A 25,882-nucleotide genomic window follows, 5' to 3' on the forward strand; every position below is an offset into this window, starting at 1 on the left:
TAGATACTTAATACATTAATATTGAATTTTAAAGGAAAATAATATTGTTTGTAACTTCAATGATGTTTTCTATTGCTTGTGTGCTTTGTAAATAACAGAAGGCTGTACATGTGGATCAAAATGACATTTTGCTAATAGGTAAACTCATCTTGTAACAATAAAATAAAGGTTTTGTGTTCATGTCCTTCATTTTAAGCAATATTTTTAAAGTCTCTGATGGGCCTTTAAACCAGTAAATGAAAATGCTGATCATAAGAGGAACATTGCTAGTTATTCATTTCTTTGGGTATTCTGTTGATTCTCTTAGAACATCTAGTAACACTACCTGAAATGTCAACTTAGCTAGCGTAGTAATGAATTTACCTCCTTTTTTTCTTAGTACATACTTCCTTTCTTTCTTTTGTTTAGTTTCTTTGGTTAATACCACTCAATACTACTCCTACTAGTAAGCAACTTAAATGAAACATATATAGTTGATCTATTAAATTTTGTACTGTCATTTACATAGAAACATTCTAATTTTTTCTATTTCCTCAGTCACATAGTTACAACTAATTGCCTTATTTAGTGTCAAAAGCAATTAGTAGAAAATTGAGAAGCAGGAGCAAACCTCACTGTTCAAGAACAGGACAATGCTCCTGGTGACAGTTGAGGAAGCTTAGAAAAAGTTGGGGATTTAGCTCAGTGGTAGAGCGCTTGCCTAGCAAGTGCAAGACTCTGGGTCCAGTCCTCAGCTTCAGAAGAAAAAAATAGAAAAGGTTGGCCTAGGAGTCTCTTGTTTACAGACTATTGGATTTCTTAGAATGTAGAGTACCAGTTCTCTGAATAATGGGGGCCAAGTCTTGAGATCCATGAGAAGTTATGCAGCCATCACACTTGGGAATCAAATCAAGCCAAGCTTTGTGCAATTTACGAGAAACCTCATCATGACCAATCTCTGGCCTAAGAAGTGCAGTCTGCACACTTCTATGAGATCGTGTGGCATCCTCAGCTCCTATAGACACCTGAGCAAAAAGGAAGAGCATAATTTGATCACTGTGGACATACCAAAGAAGTGAGTATTGGCCAAGCTTACTTGAGTACTTAGAATGAAAAGTGCATGCAAGATGACAATATTTAACACTCGAGACACTTTTTCAGGCTCTGAGACTTGTGGTACCAAAGCAAACTGGGACTTGTTGATTTTCCCCACCCCCGCACTCTGACTTTGCTTCTGTATAACTTGTGTTATTCTTCACTTATTACCAAGACTGCTCTGTCCTCTAAATACCACTTTTTTCTGAATTTACTAAGGTCTTTGTTTTCCTTAACATCTGGAAACGTTAGTGTTGATTTTTTTTCTCTCCATAGATAATCGCCCCTCTGCATTTCTGTTTAACTCCTGATTTAGTGGATTTGCTTATTTTGCTGTGTTGTGTTTTGCACTGGAGGTTTTCTCCAAGTATCTGGATATCTACTGTCTGCTCATGTTATTTGAGTCGGACACAGGGCTTCTTAGAGATACCCACATACTGCCATTGGAGTTCACCATACAGAATATGGAAATCTCAGACATTTCAGGGTTTTCTTCTTTTGGCTGATCAGATTGCTCACTGAAATTTTTCCAAATCACCAGGCTAGAAGTCAAAAGAACAATAACTAGCAGAAAAGAAAGGCCTGGAGGATAATATTCTGAGATACAGTAGGAAAAAAAGAGAACAGGCTATCAACATGAGACACGAGGCTTCAGGCTGGGCCAGCTCCCCCTTCAGTCTGAATCCCAATGTTCCTCTAACCTGATGGAGGGGAGAATGCCAGCCACTAAAAGTCAGGGTCTCGGGGATAGTTATTTAAGTAACTGGTGCTGTTTCCTTATTTTAGCTGTTGTCCTTTTGTCTCTGGCAGGTTATCATCGGGCACATCTAAATCCTCAGCCTGTTGAGAGCTCTAAGGCAGAAAGAAAATCAAGGATCTCTGAGAAGCCAGCTCAGGATTTAGTTTCTACACCTGTTTTTTATCAGTTTCACCTCATCAAGATGCTGTTATAGCTCTAAAAGTATGTAGTTCTATTTCTTCATTTTCTCCCTGGTCTCTATCATAAAAGTACATCCTCAGAGTCATATATATATATTCATATATATATATGTTATATATATATAACATATATATGTTATATATATATATAATATATATATATATATATATATATATATAACAAATTTACAGATCCATCCTTGGCTGGAACACCTAATAGATTTTTGTTCGATAAAAGTGACTTTGAAAAGTCCACAGAGCTATGTCAGCTTCCTCCTTGCATGTCTAGAATGCATCCTACCTGCCGAGTTATAGTTTGCTCCAGTGAACAGCTAAGTTCTTTGTAGGTGAAGCTGAGATGATTTCATGGCTGCCCATAACTATGTTGGACTGTTTCCTTTCTGTGTACTGTCTCTTGGGTAATGACGATAAGGTTGAACTGGCTTGGCATCATCGTTAGGGTTAGCCAATACTTCTGTTGTTATCCTTAGATGAAGAGAGCCCGCAGCGGTCTGCATTGCCTCCCCTTGGATCCACTGTGCTCATGAAACTACCTTCTACCACTTTACTGCGTCTCTTCTGGTTACAGGTTTGAGGGACTAGTCGGGAAACTAATACCTTTGGCATTTCCCACGTCTGTTCTAAATTGTACGTCTCCCTTGGATTTACCACTATGTAAGATGGACAGAGGTTGCCCTTCTAGTAGCTTCTGTGTTGTCTACTTTTTATTTTCTATTTTCTCCCATTTTGCTAATCTTCTAGCAAACAGCTTGCTGCTTGACATAGCTTTCAAAGAATACAATTTGTGTTTGTGATTTCTACAGTTTTCTCCTTTCTAGCTGTCTAATATCAATCTTCACTCCACTCGCTTGCTTTTTATATGCAGCAGATAATAGTTTCTTGCTAAATAATGTTTTCTTTAATTTTTTGTCTGTGCCTTTGGTTTCATTGTTTTTCTTGGGTTTTCCAAGATGAATGCTCAATTAACTTTTATTCACTTTCCTTTCTTCACTAAGCATATAGACAGTTTTTGGAAAAAGTCCCAAAGACTATTTTAACAACTTCTAGAATAGTCTAAAAAACAACAATTTTAAATCCTAAGATTTCAACATTTCTTTAAGATAGACATTAAATTATTTTTAAATGCATTCTAATCTATTAGTTTAAAACATTGTTTGGTTATTATTGTAAAATAACACAACCAGTATTTAAAACACCAAAACACAGAACAATCTAAAATGACAATATTAGATTCTTCTATCAATCTTATGAACCCAGGTACAGTCTCCTAACACCACTTTTAAATGCCAGGAAACCTGTCTCCTGGTTTCAAAATATATCACACAGCTTTAACAATCAAAATACTACAGTAACAGTGGGAAGGGATATGCACAGGCCAATGAACTGGAGCAGAAAGCCCAAAGTTAAATCCATCGCGACCTTTAATAAAGATGCAAGGCATAAATGGAGACACTGGATAGCCACAAGTAGAAGAATGACATTTGACCCTTATATCATCTACAAAAAATCAATTAAAATAAATGTCTGAATAAAAAAACATAATGAAAGGTATTTTGATGATGGCTTATGCAGCAACATTTTTGGATATATATTCATCAGCAGAATGGATGAAGAGAAATGTAATACATCTGGGCATGAGACACTTTGTCATCCTTAAAGAAGAATCCTGCCATTTGTGACACATAGATTTGTATGTTGATCACTGAAAAGCCAGACACTAACAGGTACCTCACTAATATAACAGTAACCTCACGAATATAATGTACACCCTGGAAGAGTTGACATTGTAGAAACAGGGGGTAGAATGGTAGTTGAGAAACAGGGAGGAGGAAGAGTGGTGGGAGATGAGAAAATGTTGGTTAATGGGCTCTGAGTTACAACTGGAGAGGAATAGGAAGTTCTGGTGAGCCACTGCAATGTAGGATGACTGGAGTTAGCAGTTATATACACATAAGGTGTTGGTCAGAGGGTAGACATCTTCACTTAAGCAAATTAAGTGAGCTCTGGAGGTCTAATGTAGGCAACATTGCTGTAACTGGCAATTCTGCAGTATATATTAAAGTGCTGAGAGGATAGATCCAAAGTGCTCTTCCCAAAATAGCAATTAAAACAAGTATTAATGGTTCTGTGTGGGCAGATGTGGGCAGACGTGCTACTTTGATTGAGACCATTTTGTGATCTATAAGATATCAAAACATCAAATCGTATACTTAAATATACAGGATTTTTACTTATTAAAAAAGTAGAAGTGGAACTAAAGAAGAATATAAATTTTATTTTTCATTCCCTCCTTCATCAAAAATTCATTGCAAAGCAAATATTTCATATACATATGTCAGGGAACTCTTGGGGATTCTCAGTCTCTTAATTTGTAAAATTTTGTGTTCTAACAAACTTGAGTGTCTCGTTTCTACTTTGACAATTAGTGGAAGGTGCTTTTTGTCCTAAGAGATGTGTTTTATGATATTAAAGCAATATCAAAGAAATGTTTTTTCTTACTTGGGTTTGGTTATAAGATTAGAGTTCAAATATCTATTTATTAGATTTAACTCTGAGCAGCGGTGCTTCTGTTTGCCATTTACTCTGTCATAAGCTGGAAAATAATTTAAAATGCTTCACCATTAATGGATCTTCATGTAATCCTTAAACTTTTGTATATGGGCATTAAATTTAGCATTTAGATTCTCTGATTATATTTTCCCTTTGTGTTTTACCCTTTAGCATTTGGAGAAAATACTGTCTTGCTTGAAGAAATATTGCCCATTCTGAAGGTATGTGTGCAGATTCTCTTGCCTGCACAGATGCACATGAAGATCTGAGGTGAGTTTTAAAATGTCTTCCTCAATTCCATCCCTGCCTTGTGTTTTACTATCATTATTTTAATTTGCAGATGGGGTTTCTTGCTGAGCCTGGAGCACATCCCATTGGCTAGACTGGCTGAGCAAAAAGTCCCTGAGAGCCACCTGTCTCCTCTCCTTTTGCCCCCATTCTTACACATAGGTGCTGGAGATCTGAGCTCAATACCCCACACTGGGGCAGGAAGCCACTTAGCCCTTCCTCCCTGGTCCTGGTTCTTCTATGCCATCATCATCCTCAGGGGTTCTTATTGTAACTGCACCAGCATACCACAGTCTTTAAGTAGACTCAGTGTGCTTCATATTTTCCCATAAGGTTATTTACTTTACACAATGCTTTTCTCTAGTTTTCCCAGAAGGCTCGGGAATGTCACTTTTTGTATGGTTCACATTTAGAACATAAATGTACTAAGTTGAAAATATTTTAAAGTGTATATTCTGACTTAGACACATAATAAAATTCAGTATATTGAATTCTTCATTACTCATTTTCCCCACATCTCTAAGGCTGATTCATGGGTGTTTTCTAAGTGTTTGATTACTAAGGAAAATTTCCATTTACCATTTCACATTTCTGTATTATATTTATTACAACAAGAAAAATATATTTATCCCCCGGTAAATTAGGTTGTTAACATTTTATATCATTTTCTATAAAGAGAATTTTATTATTCACCTCAACAATTCCTTTAAATGTATGATTTGAGTATGTTGTCTTCAAACAATACTAACAATTTCATAGGCTCTACTCTGTAAATGTCTCATTGTGATGCTGTATTATTAGTTCCAGAGCAAGACCAAATTACACGCTTACTCATAGGTGTATTGACAAAAGGTGTAGATACACATCTATATTTCAAACGATACACATAACTAAAACCTGGTCAACTTGTCAATCCAATATTTTAAATTTATACTTAGGATTGATGAGCCTATATTGGGCACAGTATGTCTCGTTATTTATGCTTATATCAGGTTTAGTTTATTTCATCTAGATCATTGTAGAGTTTTGGCTACCTTAAAGGAAGGCATTTATTTTATCAGGATTATTTTAGTGAAAAAGTTAAATGATAAACCCTGGAGTAACTCCTACAAGCTAAAATTAAATGCAGCAAGATTAAGGGAAAACATTGCACCCCTCTGGATAGCCCTGACTTTCCATGAAGCTTCACTTTGAATAGCCTTGACTTTCAACCATTCAGAAATCACTCTACAGGGAAAATGAGCAAAGCACAAATCTTCCTACTTTAGGTGGGAGCTGCAGGAATTTTATAAAGGAATCGTCCATGGACGTTGTAGACTCAACACATCTACTTAAGGACTTGACGCCACGGTCATGTGAGAGGAGCCTCGACAAGATCCAGGTAAACGGGAGCAGCTGACTTCGACTTCCCATAAGGTTATTCATTTTTTTAATTGGATATTTTTTATTTACATTTCAAATGTTATTCCCTTTCCCGGTTTCCCAGACATAAGCTCCTATCCCATCCCCCTTCCCTTCTCCTATAAGGGTGTTCCCCTCCCCATCCATGCCCCTTCCTGCTCCCGACATTCCCCAACATTCCCCTACACTGGGGGTCCAACCTTGGCAAGACCAAGGGCTTCTCCTTCCACTGGTCCCCAACAATGCCTTCCTCTGCTACATATGCAGTTGGAGCCTTGGGTCAGTCCATGTATAGTCTTTGGGTAGTGGTTTAGTGCCTGGGAGCTCTGGTTGGTTGGCATTGTTGTTCATATGGGGTTGCCAGCCCCTTCAGCTCTTTCAATCCTCTCTCCAATTCCTCCAACGGGGGTCCCGTTCTCAATTCAATGATTTGCTGCTAGCATTCGCCACTGTATTTGACCTGATTTGGATGTGTCTCTCAGGAGACATCTATATCCGGTTCCTGTCAGCATGCCCTTCTTAGCTTCATCAATCTTATCTAGTCTTGGTAGCTGTAGATATATGGGGCACATGAGAGGCAGGCTCTGAATGGCTGTTCCTTAAAGATACTGGTGGAACATATTTTGTCCCCAGGCCGTGGTTTCAAACTTCTTTTTCAGTTTTTATTAAAGCATGCTAATAATCTCTCATATCTCAGCCACATCCCGTGTCACACTAGTGAATTTTCTTGTGCTCAGCCTGTCACTGTGGAAATGACTTTTCTAAATGATCTGAAGGGATTGTCTTTCTCCTCCACCTCAGCAGCAAGCGTGTGGATCTTCAAGTTCTAATTTTCAAAGGAAAAAAAATCATACCTGCTCTTATTAGTGAAATCGGCAGCATAGCTATTTCTGGTAAAATGTTTCAAACCACTTGCTCTCTTCATAATTGCCCTCTTCAATATGAAATTACTTTTTAAAAAAATTCCCCAAACTTTGAGCCTTATTTAAGTTTGATTGTTGAAAAGGAGCAAATTCTTTTCATTGATGTTGATATGGTGCACTGCAAAACTTCAAGAAGACCCGGGAGAATGAAGCAGTAATATCCTGTTCATTAGAGGGAAAAATAGCAGGCAAATATGTGGTAAGTAAATTGATTTGGCTCTGCCTAATTGACAGAGACATCAGAAAATAAATGTCACAGTCCTGTCTGAGGCAGGGGCCACTCTAGAAAAAGGTTACCTTCTCCTCAACCATTAAACTCTTAACTTCAAAAGCTACATCCATTGCAATAAAGGGACATTTCAAGGCACTTTGGACTCTTCTCATTAAAGACTGCAGATCTCACTCTCTTTTGTTCTGTTCCTAGCATTTTAAATGTTACCTCCTTTCCTGTGGTTTGGAATTGATAGAGAAAATCCGCTCTGACCGGACGCTGTCTGTTCATGCTGGGTGTTATCTGCAGAGCCCAAGCCAACTGCATGCCCCAAGTCTGAGCTTCAAACCCTAGGCATCTGCCAGCTTTTTGTTGAAACAGTAAACTACATTAGCAACTGTTCAAAATCAAAACCATAGTGCTAACCTTCTCCTTCAATTTAAGGCAGGACCCAGTTCAAGTTGAGAAGAGTTATACTATATTCTGAAAGAATGAATCCTTTATCCAAAATGAGTTTGCCGTTTTACAGATACTGTCACAAACCACGCAATACTATGAAAGAGATGGGTCTAGTAAGCTAGGCTTCAGAGCTGTGAATGTGAGCCATAACTTCCGGTTCCCAAAACTAAATTCTAAAAACAGACGTATTTAAACTAACACGTCTATTTTAAAAAACTGATCTGAACCAAAAAAAGAAAAAAAAAGGTGAATTTGTGAATCGAGAAAAATGTAGCATATGTTTAGCTATTTCAAATCTTCTATATATTTTTAAAAATAATTACAAGTCCCACACCCGCGGATCCCGGCCCGCAGCAGCTCTCTGCCCCCAGACCCTGTGAGAGAGAGACCCAACCGCCTGGTCAGGTGGGCACTCCTGAGGCTGCAGAGCGGAAGAGACCACCAACACTGCTCACCCCTGCCCACATCCCTGGCCCAAGAGGAAACTGTATAAGGCCTCTGGGCTCCCGTGGGGGAGGGCCCAGGAGTGGCAGGACCCCTGTGCCTGAGACACCACCAGAACCAGAAGGAAACAGACCGGATAAACAGTTCTCTGCACCCAAATCCCGTGGGAGGGAGAGCTGAACCTTCAGAGAGGCAGACAAGCCTGGAAAACCAGAAGAGACTGCTCTCTGCACACACATCTCGGACGCCAGAGGAAAAAGCCAAAGACCATCTGGAACCCTGGTGCACTGAAGCTCCCGGAAGGGGCGGCACAGGTCTTCCTGGTTGCTGCCACTGCAGAGGGCCCATGGGCAGCACCACACAAGCGAATTTGAGCCTCGGGACCACAGGTAAGACCAACTTTTCTGCTGCAAGAGAGCTGCCTGGTGAACTCAAGACACAGGCCCACAGGAACAGCTGAAGACCTGTAGAGAGGAAAAACCACACGCCGGAAAGCAGAACACTCTGTCCCCATAACTGACTGAAAGAGAGGAAAACAGGTCTACAGCACTCCTGACACACAGGCTTATAGGACAGTCTAGCCACTGTCAGAAATAGCAGAACAAAGTAACACTAGAGATAATCTGATGGCGAGAGGCAAGCACAGGAACCCAAGCAACAGAAACCAAGACTACATGGCACCATCGGAGCCCAATTCTCCCATCAAAACAAACATGGAATATCCAAACACACCAGAAAAGCAAGATCTAGTTCCAAAATCATTTTTGATCATGATGCTGGAGGACTTCAAGAAAGATGTGAAGAACTCCCTTAGAGAACAAGTAGAAGCCTACAGAGAGGAATCGCAAAAATGCCTGAAAGAATCGCAAAAATCCCTGAAAGAATTCCAGGAAAACATAAATAAACAAGTAGAAGCCCATAGAGAGGAGACACAAAAATCCCTGAAAGAATTCCAGGAAAACATAAATAAACAAGTAGAAGCCCATAGAGAGGAGACACAAAAATCCCTGAAAGAATTCCAGGAAAACACAATCAAACAGTTGAAGGAATTAAAAATGGAAATAGAAGCAATCAAGAAAGAACACATGGAAACAACCCTGGATATAGAAAACCAAAAGAAGAGACAAGGAGCTGTAGATACAAGCTTCACCAACAGAATACAAGAGATGGAAGAGAGAATCTCAGGAGCAGAAGATTCCATAGAAATCATTGACTCAACTGTCAAAGATAATGTAAAGCAGAAAAAGCTACTGGTCCAAAACATACAGGAAATCCAGGACTCAATGAGAAGATCAAACCTAAGGATAATAGGTATAGAAGAGAGTGAAGACTCCCAGCTCAAAGGACCAGTAAATATCTTCAACAAAATCATAGAAGAAAACTTCCCTAACCTAAAAAAAGAGATACCCATAGACATACAAGAAGCCTACAGAACTCCAAATAGATTGGACCAGAAAAGAAACACCTCCCATCACATAATTGTTAAAACACCAAACGCACAAAATAAAGAAAGAATATTAAAAGCAGTAAGGGAAAAAGGTCAAGTAACATATAAAGGGAGACCTATCAGAATCACACCAGACTTCTCGCCAGAAACTATGAAGGCCAGAAGATCCTGGACTGATGTCATACAGACCCTAAGAGAACACAAATGCCAGCCCAGGTTACTGTATCCAGCAAAACTCTCAATTAACATTGATGGAGAAACCAAGATATTCCATGACAAAACCAAATTTACACAATACCTTTCCACAAATCCAGCACTACAAAGGATAATAAATGGTAAAGCCCAACATAAGGAGGCAAGCTATACCCTAGAAGAAGCAAGAAACTAATCGTCTTGGCAACAAAACAAAGAGAATGAAAGCACACAAACATAACCTCACATCCAAATATGAATTAACAGGAAGCAATAATGACTATTCCTTAATATCTCTCAATATCAATGGCCTCAACTCCCCAATAAAAAGACATAGATTAACAAACTGGATACACAACGAGGACCCTGAATTCTGCTGCCTACAGGAAACACACCTCAGAGACAAAGACAGACACTACCTCAGAGTGAAAGGCTGGAAAACAACTTTCCAAGCAAATGGTCAGAAGAAGCAAGCTGGAGTAGCCATTCTAATATCAAATAAAATCAATTTCCAACTAAAAGTCATCAAAAAAGATAAGGAAGGACACTTCATATTCATCAAAGGAAAAATCCACCAAGATGAACTCTCAATCCTAAATATCTATGCCCCAAATACAAGGGCACCTACATACGTAAAAGAAACCTTACTAAAGCTCAAAGCACACATTGCACCTCACACAATAATAGTGGGAGATTTCAACACACCACTCTCATCAATGGACAGATCATGGAAACAGAAATTAAACAGTGATGTCGACAGACTAAGAGAAGTCATGAGCCAAATGGACTTAACGGATATTTATAGAACATTCTATCCTAAAGCAAAAGGATATACCTTCTTCTCAGCTCCTCATGGTACTTTCTCCAAAATTGACCATATAATTGGTCAAAAAACGGGCCTCAACAGGTACAGAAAAATAGAAATAATCCCATGCGTGCTATCGGACCACCACGGCCTAAAACTGGTCTTCAGTAACAATAAGGGAAGAATGCCCACATATACGTGGAAATTGAACAATGCTCTACTCAATGATAACCTGGTCAAGGAAGAAATAAAGAAAGAAATTAAAAACTTTTTAGAATTTAATGAAAATGAAGATACAACATACCCAAACTTATGGGACATAATGAAAGCTGTGCTAAGAGGAAAACTCATAGCGCTGAGTGCCTGCAGAAAGAAACAGGAAAGAGCGTATGTCAGCAGCTTGACAGCACACCTAAAAGCTCTGGAACAAAAAGAAGCAAATACACCCAGGAGGAGTAGAAGGCAGGAAATAATCAAACTCAGAGCTGAAATCAACCAAGTAGAAACAAAAAGGACCATAGAAAGAATCAACAGAACCAAAAGTTGGTTCTTTGAGAAAATCAACAAGATAGATAAACCCTTAGCCAGACTAACGAGAGGACACAGAGAGTGCGTCCAAATTAACAAAATCAGAAATGAAAAGGGAGACATAACTACAGATTCAGAGGAAATTCAAAAAATCATCAGATCTTACTATAAAAACCTATATTCAACAAAACTTGAAAATCTTCAGGAAATGGACAATTTCCTAGACAGATACCAGGAACCGAAGTTAAATCAGGAACAGATAAACCAGTTAAACAACCCCATAACTCCTAAGGAAATAGAAACAGTCATTAAAGGTCTCCCAACCAAAAATGGCCCAGGTCCAGACGGGTTTAGTGCTGAATTCAATCAAACCTTCATAGAAGACCTCATACCAATATTATCCAAACTATTCCACAAAATTGAAACAGATGGAGCACTACCGAATTGCTTCTACGAAGCCACAAATACTCTTATACCTAAACCACACAAAGACACAACAAAGAAAGAGAACTTCAGACCAATTTCCCTTATGAATATCGATGCAAAAATACTCAATAAAATTCTGGCAAACAGAATTCAAGAGCACATCAAAACAATCATCCACCATGATCAAGTAGGCTTCATCCCAGGCATGCAGGGATGGTTTAATATACGGAAAGCCATCAACGTGATCCATTATATAAACAAACTGAAAGAACAGAACCACATGATCATTTCATTAGATGGTGAGAAAGCATTTGACAAAATTCAACACCCCTTCATGATAAAAGTCCTGGAAAGAATAGGAATTCAAGGCCCATACCTAAACATAGTAAAAGCCATATACAGCAAACCAGTTGCTAACATTAAACTAAATGGAGAGAAACTTGAAGCAATCCCACTAAAATCAGGGACTAGACAAGGCTGCCCACTCTCTCCCTACTTATTCAATATAGTTCTTGAAGTTCTAGCCAGAGCAATCAGACAACAAAAGGAGATCAAGGGGATACAGATCGGAAAAGAAGAGGTCAAAATATCACTATTTGCAGATGACATGATAGTATATTTAAGTGATCCCAAAAGTTCCACCAGAGAACTACTAAAGCTGATAAACAACTTCAGCAAAGTGGCTGGGTATAAAATTAACTCAAATAAATCAGTTGCCTTCCTCTATACAAAAGAGAAACAAGCCGAGAAAGAAATTAGGGAAACGACACCCTTCATAATAGACCCAAATAATATAAAGTACCTCGGTGTGACTTTAACCAAGCAAGTAAAAGATCTGTACAATAAGAACTTCAAGACACTGAGGAAAGAAATTGAAGAAGACCTCAGAAGATGGAAAGATCTCCCATGCTCATGGATTGGCAGGATTAATTTAGTAAAAATGGCCATTTTACCAAAAGCAATCTACAGATTCAATGCAATCCCCATCAAAATACCAATCCAATTCTTCAAAGAGTTAGACAGAACAATTTGCAAATTCATCTGGAATAACAAAAAACCCAGGATAGCTAAAGCTATCCTCAACAATAAAAGGACTTCAGGGGGAATCACTATCCCTGAACTCAAGCAGTATTACAGAGCAATAGTGATAAAAACTGCATGGTATTGGTACAGAGACAGACAGATAGACCAATGGAATAGAATTGAAGACCCAGAAATGAACCCACACACCTATGGTCACTTGATTTTTGACAAAGGAGCCAAAACCATCCAATGGAAAAAAGATAGCATTTTCAGCAAATGGTGCTGGTTCAACTGGAGGGCAACATGTAGAAGAATGCAGATCGATCCATGCTTATCACCCTGTACAAAGCTTAAGTCCAAGTGGATCAAGGACTTCCACATCAAACCAGACACACTCAAACTAATAGAAGAAAAACTAGGGAAGCATCTGGAACACATGGGCACTGGAAAAAATTTCCTGAACAAAACACCAATGGCTTATGCTCTAAGATCAAGAATCGACAAATGGGATCTCATAAAACTGCAAAGCTTCTGTAAGGCAAAGGACACTGTGGTTAGGACAAAACGGCAACCAACAGATTGGGAAAAGATATTTACCAATCCTACAACAGATAGAGGCCTTATATCCAAAATATACAAAGAACTCAAGAAGTTAGACCGCAGGGAGACAAATAACCCTATTAAAAAATGGGGTTCAGAGCTAAACAAAGAATTCACAGCTGAGGAATGCCGAATGGCTGAGAAACACCTAAAGAAATGTTCAACATCTTTAGTCATAAGGGAAATGCAAATCAAAACAACCCTGAGATTTCACCTCACACCAGTGAGAATGGCTAAGATCAAAAACTCAGGTGACAGCAGATGCTGGCGAGGATGTGGAGAAAGAGGAACACTCCTCCATTGTTGGTGGGATTGCAGACTGGTAAAACCATTCTGGAAATCAGTCTGGAGGTTCCTCAGAAAATTGGACATTGAACTGCCTGAGGATCCAGCTATACCTCTCTTGGGCATATACCCAAAAGATGCCTCAACATATAAAAGAGACACGTGCTCCACTATGTTCATCGCAGCCTTATTTATAATAGCCAGAAACTGGAAAGAACCCAGATGCCCTTCAACAGAGGAATGGATACAATTCCTCTGTTGTGGTACATCTACACAATGGAATATTACTCAGCTATCAAAAACAACGAGTTTATGAAATTCGTAGGCAAATGGTTGGAACTGGAAAATATCATCCTGAGTGAGCTAACCCAATCACAGAAAGACATACATGGTATGCACTCATTTATAAGTGGCTATTAGCCCAAATGCTTGAATTACCCTAGATCCCTAGAACAAACGAAACTCAAGACGGATGATCAAAATGTGAATGCTTCACTCCTTCTTTAAATGAGGAAAAAGAATACCCTTGGCAGGGAAGGGAGAGGCAAAGATTAAAACAGAGACTGAAGGAACACCCATTCAGAGCCTGCCCCACAGGTGGCCCATACATATACAGCCACCCAATTGGACAAGATGGATGAAGCAAAGAAGTGCAGACCGACAGGAGCCGGATGTAGATCGCTCCTGAGAGACACAGCCAGAATACAGCAAATACAGAGGCGATTGCCAGCAGCAAACCACTGAACTGAGAATAGGTCCCCCGTTGAAGGAATCAGAGAAAGAACTGGAAGAGCTTGAAGGGCCTGAGACCCCAAAAGTACAACAATGTCAAGCAACCAGAGCTTCCAGGGACTAAGCCACTACCTAAATACTATACATGGACTGACCCTGGACTCTGACCCCATAGGTAGCAATGAATATCCTAGTAAGAGCACCAGTGGAAGGGGAAGCCCTGGGTCCTGCTAAGACTGAACCCCCAGTGAACTAGACTATGGGGGGAGGGTGGCAATGGGGGGAGGGTTGGGAGGGGGACACCCATAAGGAAGGGGAGGGGGGAGGGGTATGTTTGCCCGGAAACCGGGAAAGGGAATAACACTTGAAATGTATATAAGAAATACTCAAGTTAATAAAAAAAATAAAAATATCTAAATATAAAAAAAATAATTACAACCTAATTCTCAAGAATAGACTTCAGATCACAGTGTTTCAAACGTATGGTGTCTGGCAATGGGTTTGTATGAAGATGGTTGAGGCAGGAACTCACCCGAACAGATGGAGAAAACAGTTCCTAAGCACAGCAACAGAAGAGTGTTAAGATGCCTTGTCTTTCACATTTCTCTGTTTGTGCTTTATTTCGCATTCTTACATTGTACATATGGACATATTTTCAGAAATTCAGATTGAAAAATGAGAGGGTACCTTATTTTGAAAGCTTCTTTGGGGGGTTGGGGATTTAGCTCAGTGGTAGAGCGCTTACCTAGGAAGCGCAAGGCCCTGGGTTCGGTCCCCAGCTCCAAAAAAAAGAACCAAAAAAAAAAAAAAAAAAAAAAAAAAGAAAGCTTCTTTGGCCGCTCAAAATGGAAAGGAGGTGTACTCACTGATTTCTCAGGAGGAAGTCAATCTCCTTCCAAAATTATAATGATTTTGAAAGAAAATTATAATAGTAGATATATTAAAATTGTACTCCTTTAAAGAACTTCCAGAACTGCTTGACCATATCCATTTCATTTAATTATGGCAACATTATTCACAACAACCAAGATAAGGAAGCAGCTTAAGAGCCTGTCAATAAAGAGTAGATTTTTAAAATGTGAAATTTAAGCCATGAAATATTAGGAAGCCTTATCCAAGGGAATCTTGCCACTCTCAACAACACGGGTGACTCTAAAAGATATTATTTCAGGTGAAATGAGTCAACCACAAAAGGATAAATATTGCACATCTTACATAAAAATATGTAAGAACCCAAGAACAGAAACAGAGTGGAACAATGTTGTTTAATAGTGCAGGGCAGGGAAGGTAGGAAGACGGTGTCAACCTCTAGAAAAGTAGGTGCTGAAATAGGTGGTTCCCTAATGGTGAGGTTGTTTAGGGCAGTTTAGGAAGTGTGGCTTTGCTAAAGGAAAATGACATGTGGTAGGGCAGTTTTAAGAATTTCTTGTTTTCATTACACTTCTCATAAACTCTGTCTTTCTGCTTCATGTTCGCTGTTGAAGACGTGATCTCTAAGCTTCCTATTCCATGCCCAAGGCTTGCTGCCATCCCTCCCCACCATAATGGACTGTTAGCACTTAAGAACCATAAGCCAAAATAAATTCTTTAGCTTGCCCTTTTTTCATGATGCTTTCTCCCAGCAATGGAAAAGTCACTACACAAAGACTGACAAGAACAAAAGAACAGGGAGGGAGACAGCAATGCTAACTTTACAAACCATAACACCACCATACTGGCAGGAACCACTAGCCTGGCAATTGCATTTCCAAGTTTGTTCTTCCAGCTATTCAAAGAAGCTGAAGATGACCTCCAACTTAATGCTCAGAGTGGTAATGTTAAGGCATTATTTCATCCAAAACATTTAGCTGTGTGTTTGTTTCAAAGTACACTTTTGAGAGTTCATGGCAGAAAAAATATTTGGGAGAAAAACATTCTAGCTTCAAATATCCACAACATTGAATATCAAAATACTTTTAGAAAACGTGATACGTCAGAGTATCAGCGTGCAATTCTAGGCCACAAATAAAATCTTACCAAACACAAATAAGTTGAAATAATTTCATATATTTTATAAGATCATAGCTCAATAAAGTTAAAAGTAATGTCAAGAAAAATTGCAGAAACTACATAAACACATTAAGAATGAATAAATCACCTTTGATCAGAGAAGAAATTAATGAAATATAGCATATATATACATATATGTATATACATATATATGTGGAGAGAGAGAGAGAGAGAGAGAGAGAGAGAGAGAGAGAGAGGAGATCTTTTGGTTACTGCAAAGAAAGAAGTGCCAATATTGTATTTTAAAAGGAGAATAAGTCTTCCTCCAAGGAGAGGGGGAACATAAGTTCTCAATAAAATTTTTACAAACCAAAATCAAGACCACATTAAGAAGATTTTACACCTTGACCAAGTTAGCAACAATCCAGGTATGCAGGATTGGTTCAACACATACAAACCAATGGCCAAAATACAGTACATAGACTTAAAGATAAAAACCACAGGTCCATCTCAGTAGATATAGAAAAGTCCTTTGACAAAAGCCAATATCTTTTCATGATTAAATAAAAAGCTGGGAATAGAAGGGATATACTTGAATGCAATGGCTACAGGCAGCAAAACCCATAGCTACTGTATACTAAATGGTAAAGCAGCAAAGGTGCTTTCCCTAAAATGTAGAACAAGAAAAGGTTGTAACTCTTCTCTTGTTTAACATAGTCTTAAATTCTAAGCTGGAGCAAAGAGACAAAAGAAAAACATAAAAGGTAAAAATAGAAAAGTAAGAAAAATAGGAAAGAAATCCTACTTCCAAATGACATGAGCCAGTCCTTAAAACTTCTTTAAAACTCCAGCAGAAACCATTAGGCCTTAATAAATAGATTTAGCAGGATGCAAAATCAACATATAATTTCAAATACTAAAAGAAAATTTAAGAATATTGACCTGATAACAATGATGAACACAATACCCCAACTAGGAACCATATGTCACAAAGTAAAGCCTCCAGTACTAGAAGTATGTTACAAGGGGGGGCCCATAAATTCCTGGAAATATTGCTGACTATTGTCAGTGTTACTGGTTACCCTCTGCAACCTGATGCCAAGAAACTAATGCTGAAGACATTACTTACTTGTGCTGTCAAGCATGGAGAAATTAATCAGATGCCTGTGGCTATTTTGTTAGGTTTTGTTGTTGTTTGTTTGTTTCATTTTGTTTAGTTTGAGTACTTTCTTTTATTGTTCTTAGTTTGTTTACTTGATTTGATATTTATTTTTGTTTGTCTTTGGTTTAAGGATATTTTTGAGAGAGAGGGAGAAGAGGGGGAGGAGGAGGGAGAAGAGGAGAGGGGAGGAGAGAGGAGGAGAGGGGAGAGGGGAAGAGGAAGAGAGGGGAGGGGAGGGGAGAGGGCAAGGGGGAGGGGAGGGGAGAGGGAAGGGGAGGGGAGAGGACAAGGGGGAGGGGAGGGCAAGGGGGAGGGGAGGGGAGAGGGCGAGGGAGAGAGGGGGGGAATTGGAGGAGGAAGAAGAACATGGAAAATCTAATAAAAAGAAAATTACCATAAAAAACTTTAATCAGGTAGGTAAAGGCCTATAGAATGAAAACATTAAACACTAGAGAAAGAAATTGAAGACAGTAGATGGCAAAGAGCCTTCCCAGATGCAGGCCCTGGCAATGTTAATATTGGAAGTAGCAATAACAAAAGATACCTACATGGTAAAGGCAAAATGCATCAAAGTCTAAGTGATTTTCATGTACTTAGGAAAAAATCCTAAATTCATATGGAAGCAGAAGCCCTTGAGACTCCAAGGCAATCCAAGCAGAAAAGGCGATATTTGAAGTGTCAAAACAGCTGGTTTCAAATTGTATCATTGCCACAGTTTAAAAAAAAATTCTCTTGGCACAAAACAAGGTATATAGGCCACTAAAATACAATAGAGAGAGGAAATAAACCCACACAGCTACCTAATTTGTGTGTATGTGTTATATGTGAGTACGTGTGTTGTACAGGTATACACATGCATATGCCCTCCTCCTAGTTTGAGACAGGCTTTTGTTGTCCAGAGGCTCACACATTAGGTTATGCTGGCTAACCAGTGAGTCCAAGGAATCATGTCTGTTCCCACAGCCCCTACTGGGGTTGGTTACAAGTCTCTGAAAACATACCTGATGTTTAAAATGTGTTTTGCAGTCTTGTGTTGGTGAGACTTGAAGGGTGCATCTTCTGACATGGCTAAGAGACACAGCCTCACAGTAAACTCTGTTCCTCCAGCACTATGCCCACGTTCAATGGTCATCTAAAACATGTCCAGTGAAATTGTGCACAGGAACTGTGCAAAGAGGGAGATAATGGTAGATTCAATCCCATCTTGAGCAAAAGGCATAAATATTCCAAAGTCATGTGATCAGAGCATTCTGCAGTACTAGACATGGGCTGTCTTGACTCCAAGTTCAAGGGGACCCTTTGTCATAGCAACTCCTGGGGAGAGACATTTTCCTACCAACCAGTAAATTCTCTAGTGTTCTAACCTATGAATAGCATCCGTTTGCTACAATAGTCTTTAGTTTTTGAAGTTCTCTTGTTTAATAGTTTCAGGATCAAAACCAAAATGGAGTTTAGAAAATCTATTTTAACAAGGCCCTTATTTAAAATCAGACTGCACTTTCTATGAGAGGTCCTAAATGTGACAATGCTCAAGCCCCTGGAATAGAAATTCAAGAACACCATGGGCTACACAGGTTTCAGAACACATCTATTGAAAGATTTCATGGTGCTATTCTTCCCCTGTTGAATGAGGGTTACCACCAATTACTCCCTAGTAACTAACGCCTTGTACTGTGACAACAGAAGTAGCAACACCGTTTTAGTCTGTCTGCTTAAAAACAAAAACAATTAAAAAGGAAAGTCTCTGGAAGATTCTCATCCCTACATACATCAGGTAAAGTGGTGCAGAAAAAAGTCTCCCTTAGCAACATAAATGCTGGCAACAAAATCTATAGTGCTCTAGGCATGATCTTCCCATTATGACATGAAGACAGGGTCAAGAAAAATTTAATGCCAAGAAGAGTAATGAAAGCATAAATATGAAGTGGGTGTATCTGATTGTATCCTGGATGAGAAATAATATTATTTCAAAGGGGCATTTTTCAAACAAATGCAAATGAGTAAGTTAATTATGTTTATGACAAATTATCTATTACATACATTAACCACTGTATCCATGATAAATTCCTTCTCATATACGCAAAGTGAAGAGAGAAAAGGTGGAGGGAAGGAAAGGGGAAAGGAAAGGAGGAGGGAGGAAGAAATATTCACGGAGATAGCACCATTTGAGAGATGCCAAATCTTTTAAACTAAACCTTTGAAAGTCAGTGTAACACTGAAAGATATTCTGTTTCTCACGCCTTAAAATGGTCCAAGTCATTTAGTCATTTCTACACCTGAAAAGGTTCCTGGAAACATCTTACCTGAAGACAGGAGTCAAAGCTTAGTCATGATAGAAGGGACATTTATGACAGAAGAAACCAAGCCACCTTGATTGAAGTGACTTTTGAAAAAGAGAAGTTGGTAATTTATGACATTCAGTGTAAAAGGAGGCATTGTTCATCTTATCTGTGACAAAAGTATTTGCCTGTTATTTCACCTGGGTGGAGCAAAGAAGGTCATCTGAAGGTCACAGTCAATATATAACTTCATGGATAATTAAATGGCAATCTGAAAGTTTCTCACATCGTCATCCAACAGAGAAATTGAGAGAACAGGGAGACAAGTTGAATGTTTAAAAATATCAAGGGAGGAGGGAACGGGGAATGAGGATGCACGGAGGAAATTTCTCCCATAATGATCCTATTTTGTCTCTGTGTGCTTAGGAAGACATTCTCTAAATCAGTGCTTCTCAATCTTTCTAATGCTGTGACCTTTCAATAGTGTAAAAATATTTGTTCTTTTCTGATGGTCTTAAGCAACTCCTGTAAAAGGGTCATTCAACCTCCTAAGGGTCACAGGTTGAGAACCAATGCTCTAAATGGTCATTTTAACCAAAACACATCCTCTCCTCCACTGCAACAGGTCAGAAGGGAAATGAAATGGAAGAGGAAGGCATGGGAAACACCATTTCTCATAAAGAAAAAGAAAGCGTCTCTGGAAAAATCATATAAAACAATAACAGTCTCCCTGTGTTTCCCACCAGACCTTCACACTGGCTCTTTAAAGCTTTAAGGAGGCAATAACATATCTAATCTCAGGAACTGCATTATTAATATAAAGAGGAAAAGGTGTTTTAAATATTGCCTTGTAAGACTGAATTAAGATATTGTATTTTATATTAGAATGAAAATTTTCAGTAGAGAAGTTACCTTCAGCTAAACGGATAGGTCACATGATTAGCAAGTCATTGTTTCGCACATGCTCACAGGCCATCAAAACAAAGTCACAGCACCTTCATCCCTGCCTCATGCTCACGGCCCAAACAAGCCCAGTAATTATTTCTACCTCCGCCTTTAGTTACCAAAAGGAGCATTCTTCAGAGTATGTGGTCATGACTGCACGTCTGTATAAATCTGTATATTTAGGGTAGAATGTGAAGATGTTTTATAATAATTCAAAAGGATCATAAATTGATACAATAATGGATTTGGAGTGAATTTCAGAAAATCACAAGCTTTATTAAAAAGAGGTTTTTTTTTTAAATCCATCTAATGCACAATGATACTCTCTTCCCTAGAACATTTTGATGTAAAAAAAAATCATTCAATAATAAGACTCAATTACTAGATTTCTCATTTAGTCTCGAACTTTGCTTTTAGTACTGAGAGGCTGTTTGCAGACAACTTGTCAGCTCCTAATCTGCTCACTAGGCTGCCCCGCCGAATCTCTTCGAGCTGCAATACATTCATCTCTGCCTTGTCTCATCAGTTTTAGCATCTGACATTTGGGAACAGCATTTGGAAATCATATTTTATGGCAGTGAAACTGCTAGGGAAAAATTTATGAACTTAGCAATCCCATCCAACATGCCGTGCCACGCAGAACTGCCCCCGGTACAAGGGAGATTAGGGAATGTGAGCCGCTTCAATTTGGCCAGCTGCCTGCCTAAGAAATTGTCTATTACATGGGCGAATGAGAACAACCAAGTTTGGAAACATTCAATTTGCTCTATGGCAGATTGAAAGAGAACAGTAGTGACTGGAGCTGAATGTGAACATCTTCATAAGAAGTTCTAGTGAGGTAGCAATACCAGCATCGTGAGTCATTGGGAACCACTGAGTTTCTAGGTGGACCTAACTATGTACATGTGTGAGCTAACTTTGTACTCTGCTTCACTATAGATTCTGGACATAAAGAACATATAAATGCTGCTCGATGTAGAGAAGTCAGCTTTCCTGACTGTGGACCCAGGATTCTATCAGACTTTGTCCTCTCTTACACTGCCCACATATGAGGCTAGGAGAACCTTAGCATTCACATGTAAGAAGGATGCTAGGTTTCTTTCAGTTCTTGATCTCCTGTAATACCCTAGTAAATCAGATGTCCTACCTTCAAATAAGAATTATGAAAGAATTAATTAATGAAAAAATTAAAGCACAGTTAGGCCTGTAGTCTATGAAATATTTAAAAACACAGACAACATTTTCATGCAATTACCTGGAAATACATAGATGTAAGCTGTAACATAAACACAGCTTTCAACTCGTCTAACTACAAAAGAATGGAGAAAAAGAAAACAGCAATTCTTTCTAATGACAAGAATTTCCTGCACTAGAAATGGAATTCATCATTCCACAGGACAATAAGGGTGATAAATCACAGGCAGATTAACATGACACGCTTCAAGGGAGCTTGCCTGAAGAAAAATTAAGTTTCAAGATTATATAAAAAGTAAAAACCCTTATTTTATAGCAGCTAATCAAATACTGAGGACTATAATGTGCATAGATAATAATTTGCAAAATTTAATTTAACATCTTCAATTTGTTTCCATATAAATACTAGATTATATTCTGATAACATTTTACAATGATTTTCCAACCTAAAAGTTCACATTAATCTTCAAAAATGGTAAGTGTTGTACAAACAATATGGCTTCCTTTTTTTATGTTTTCATTGACAATGAAATCCGGTTTCCTAATTTCTCTTTCTGTAATATATAGAATTAATAATGATAAATTACATATCAGTAAGATTTCCTCCCCCAAATGAAAATAGACTGCCTCTAAATCTCTTTAGAAGTTCAAATTTATATATATATGTATGTATATATATACATATATATATATATATAAAACAGTCTCTCAGAATGAACTTAAATAACTGAAACTATTTTAATCTTCACTTTTCCTTTGTTTCTGATGTGAAACCTCACCGTGCTGTTCAGTCTGGACCTAAAGTCACACACCCAGGGGTTGTCCCACCTCAGCCTCTGAGAAGCTGGAAGCACAGCTAGACACTATTCAGCCATCCCTCATTATATGAATAAAATCAATGGCTATTCATGAGAGTGTGTGCATGAGGAACATTTTCAAGGCTCCATAAAGAGTAGAGCCAGTCAGGGTTCATCAATGATTTAAACTAACCCAAATCTTGGCGTTTAAATTATTAACGAGATGGACTTGATCTTCACAGCTTACTGTACACATTGAGAAACTGAAGTCAGGGGGAGACAATCTTTCTAGGGTCAAAGAGCTCACACAGAGCACAGGAAATATCCCTCACATCTTATGAATACAAACATAGTTTACATTTCAAGAATATTGCTAGCTGTAGTTTTCGAGTTAAGTGTTTAAAGAGGATATTATACTCATATTCTTTTATAAATGTATTTATTACCAAATATAAAATGTGATGAGCTTGTGTGTTCTTACTGTATCCAGTATTTTTTTCTGTTCTACATTCTTGTCCTCTTCATGCTTAAAACTAAGAGAAAAGTACAGCTTGTGCCTATTTCTTGCATTTAATAAGACAAATCAAACTGTACAATTTCTCTCTGGGGGCTAAATGAACTTTTATATACAGTTTAAAGATTTAGCCGGTTTTTATTTTACATACACGAGAGTTGGCCTTGTAACGAGTGGCTGTGCACCACGTGCATGCAGTACACAGGGAGGACAGAGGAGGGCATCAGATCCCTGGAACTAGAGTTATAGACGGTTGCGAGCCACCAGGTGGGTGCTGGAAACTGAACCTGGGTCCCCAGCAGCATCAGTGAGTGCTCCTTACTGCTAAGCCATCTGTCTAGGCCCCGGAGTGTTGCATTATGTGTATGTGTGTTACCATAGTTTCCTACTAGTGTAGAAAGTCCCCGCTGACAGATTTCATTTCTCCTTTCTGCAGCAATCAGAACTTGTAATGCAAACAGAACATGCATTCTTCACACACAGTCACGAGATCAGCACTCTCAAGCTGGAAGGCCTACACACCCCTTCGAGTATTCTACGTTAATAATATATGCATCTGGACAATGGGATTGCTGCTGACTCTAACAAATCTAAAATATCATATATTCTCAAAATAAGCCAAGATATAGTCAGAAATAATAATTCAGCAGTATGTAGCCATCCACACAGCACGCTCATGAGGTCTTGAGATGAACGCTGTAGGTTCCCACACCATACCTACAATGTGAAGACACTGTTTTTGTTTTACTTTTTAGAAAAAACTTTGAGGTACTTCAAAATAACACCCTTAGATACAACTGTCTATTTGTATACACAGTGACCAGCTCCATTATCTGGGAAAGAACCTGTTAAACATATTTTCTTGCACATATGATATTGTTACTTTATACAGGCAATTATATGAAATACTTTCTTATATAGATACTCACCTGCTCAGAAAACAGACCGCTGCTGTCTTCAAGGTATTTACTGAAAGGATTGGGTTCATAAACTTCTTCCTCCTTTTTCAGAAATAGTTTGGATTTTATAGGTACTGGACGAATTACTCCAGGCTTAGTCTTCGTAGAGGAGAAATGTTTTTAAAATAGAGGAGAAAAACACTGTTAAAGTGAGTAAGTGTGATTATTGTTCTTACACAAATGCTCTCACAATCTCCTTTTGTAATTTGAAGTGCTTTAAAACAATAGACAAAACAGCCTAGAAATCAGATTATTTTAAAAATGTAACTAAACTTAAAATCAGTATATGTATATATTATAGTCAATTAGTTCATTGATTATCATAGTCTAAAATTGCAAAACCATACCAAATATGTCCTTATACTCTTTGTTTGATAAATGCTTTTTGAATGCCTGTTCTGTAATATACATTATAGAAATAATAGGATAAAGGACCTTGGAAAGTCCACCCATATTATTATAAACCACACTCATATTATGCATGAAAGAAATAGGTCTAGATGAAAAATATGCTATCCCTACCCAAAATGTGATAGAGAGATCTGCTGCCTTCAATTACTTTATGTCAAAGCAGGGGCTGTGAGATGCTCTTTTTTAATTTAAAAGGCAGATCTTGAGATGAGATGGGATGAGATGAGAAGCTTTCTAAATTGGTGCCCCAAAGAGGAAAGTACTGGGATTGAATGTCAGAACATCCATGAGGCCCAGTTGGGCTTGTCCTGTAGTTCCCTAAGACTGTCCTCTCCTTTGACAGGATCTGATGTACTTTGTATCAGAATAGCCTTGGCTAACACATCTGTCACTAGGAACTCATAAAATTGTAGCCAGTGACAATATAAGAGGGGGTTTACTTCTTGAGGCAACTTCTAAATGTTTCACAACATGTTAAAGCTTGTCACACTATCAAATGTCGTGAAGTGATGGATATGTTTTGAAACCATGCCAAATGAAAATTCAATAAAGAGAAATTGTGCCGCTCTTAGTTTGAGCTTTCTACTGCAATCATTCTTGTCAGCCTCTTTACTCCTGGAAAACTGTAAGTTAACACTGCCTAGTCAATCCTGGTGCGCACAAGTTAAGCCCTAAGGGATTCCATCTATCTTTCTGCTCTATAAAGCACTTGATGTATTTTGAGTCTTGAATAAATGTCTCTCTGCACCACTCTTCCATTGCTATTTCCCTGGTTGTTGTCGGTGTATATGCCAAGTGGGGAAATACAGACTGAGAAAGTGTTTTCCTTCTCCAAGCTGAGAAATAGCTCCAGCTTAAGAAACTGATTCATCTCCAGGGAGAAAAAGTGAGCCAGTAGCATCCAGTTATTTAACACATATGAGGAAAAGTGCTCTCAAGTGCACAGCGTAAGAGCACCTCTCCAGGTCTACAGCCTGGTGTTGAGACCAGGACCCTATGTCGTACAAACATCCTTCTTTTCTGTGAGATGCCCTCCTAATTTCTCCTTCTTCTCTTATCCCTGTACTTTCTTCATGAAACCAAAATAGAAAATCAAAATGACCTTCCAGGCCTGCAAACCAACATGGAACTTTAGGAGTTGAAGCAAGGTGTCAGTATGCAGAGAAAGGAACACTGCCTAATGGAACTGAAATGGCAGAGACTCTCTGTGCTACACAAATATGACTGACTATCTCATTTTCTGTTCATTGCAAATCACTGCAAGCAGATGTTTTGAGTTATATT

General features: G+C 38.5%; 1 protein-coding gene across 22 annotated transcripts in view; it reads right to left on the reverse strand.

Moving 5' to 3' along the window:
- The window catches only part of Mlip (muscular LMNA-interacting protein), a 269,627-nt gene that overhangs the window by 41,834 nt on the left and 201,911 nt on the right, over positions 1-25,882 (reverse strand). For all 22 annotated transcript variants that reach the window (XM_039082515.2, XM_039082514.2, XM_063266137.1 and 19 more), the window contains one exon: positions 24,158-24,286. In XM_039082515.2, the coding sequence (XP_038938443.1) occupies positions 24,158-24,286 (129 nt within the window). The remainder of the gene's footprint in view (positions 1-24,157; positions 24,287-25,882) is intronic.

The sequence above is a fragment of the Rattus norvegicus genome, chromosome 8 (genome assembly GCF_036323735.1).
Source record: "Rattus norvegicus strain BN/NHsdMcwi chromosome 8, GRCr8, whole genome shotgun sequence".
Lineage (NCBI taxonomy): Eukaryota > Metazoa > Chordata > Mammalia > Rodentia > Muridae > Rattus > Rattus norvegicus.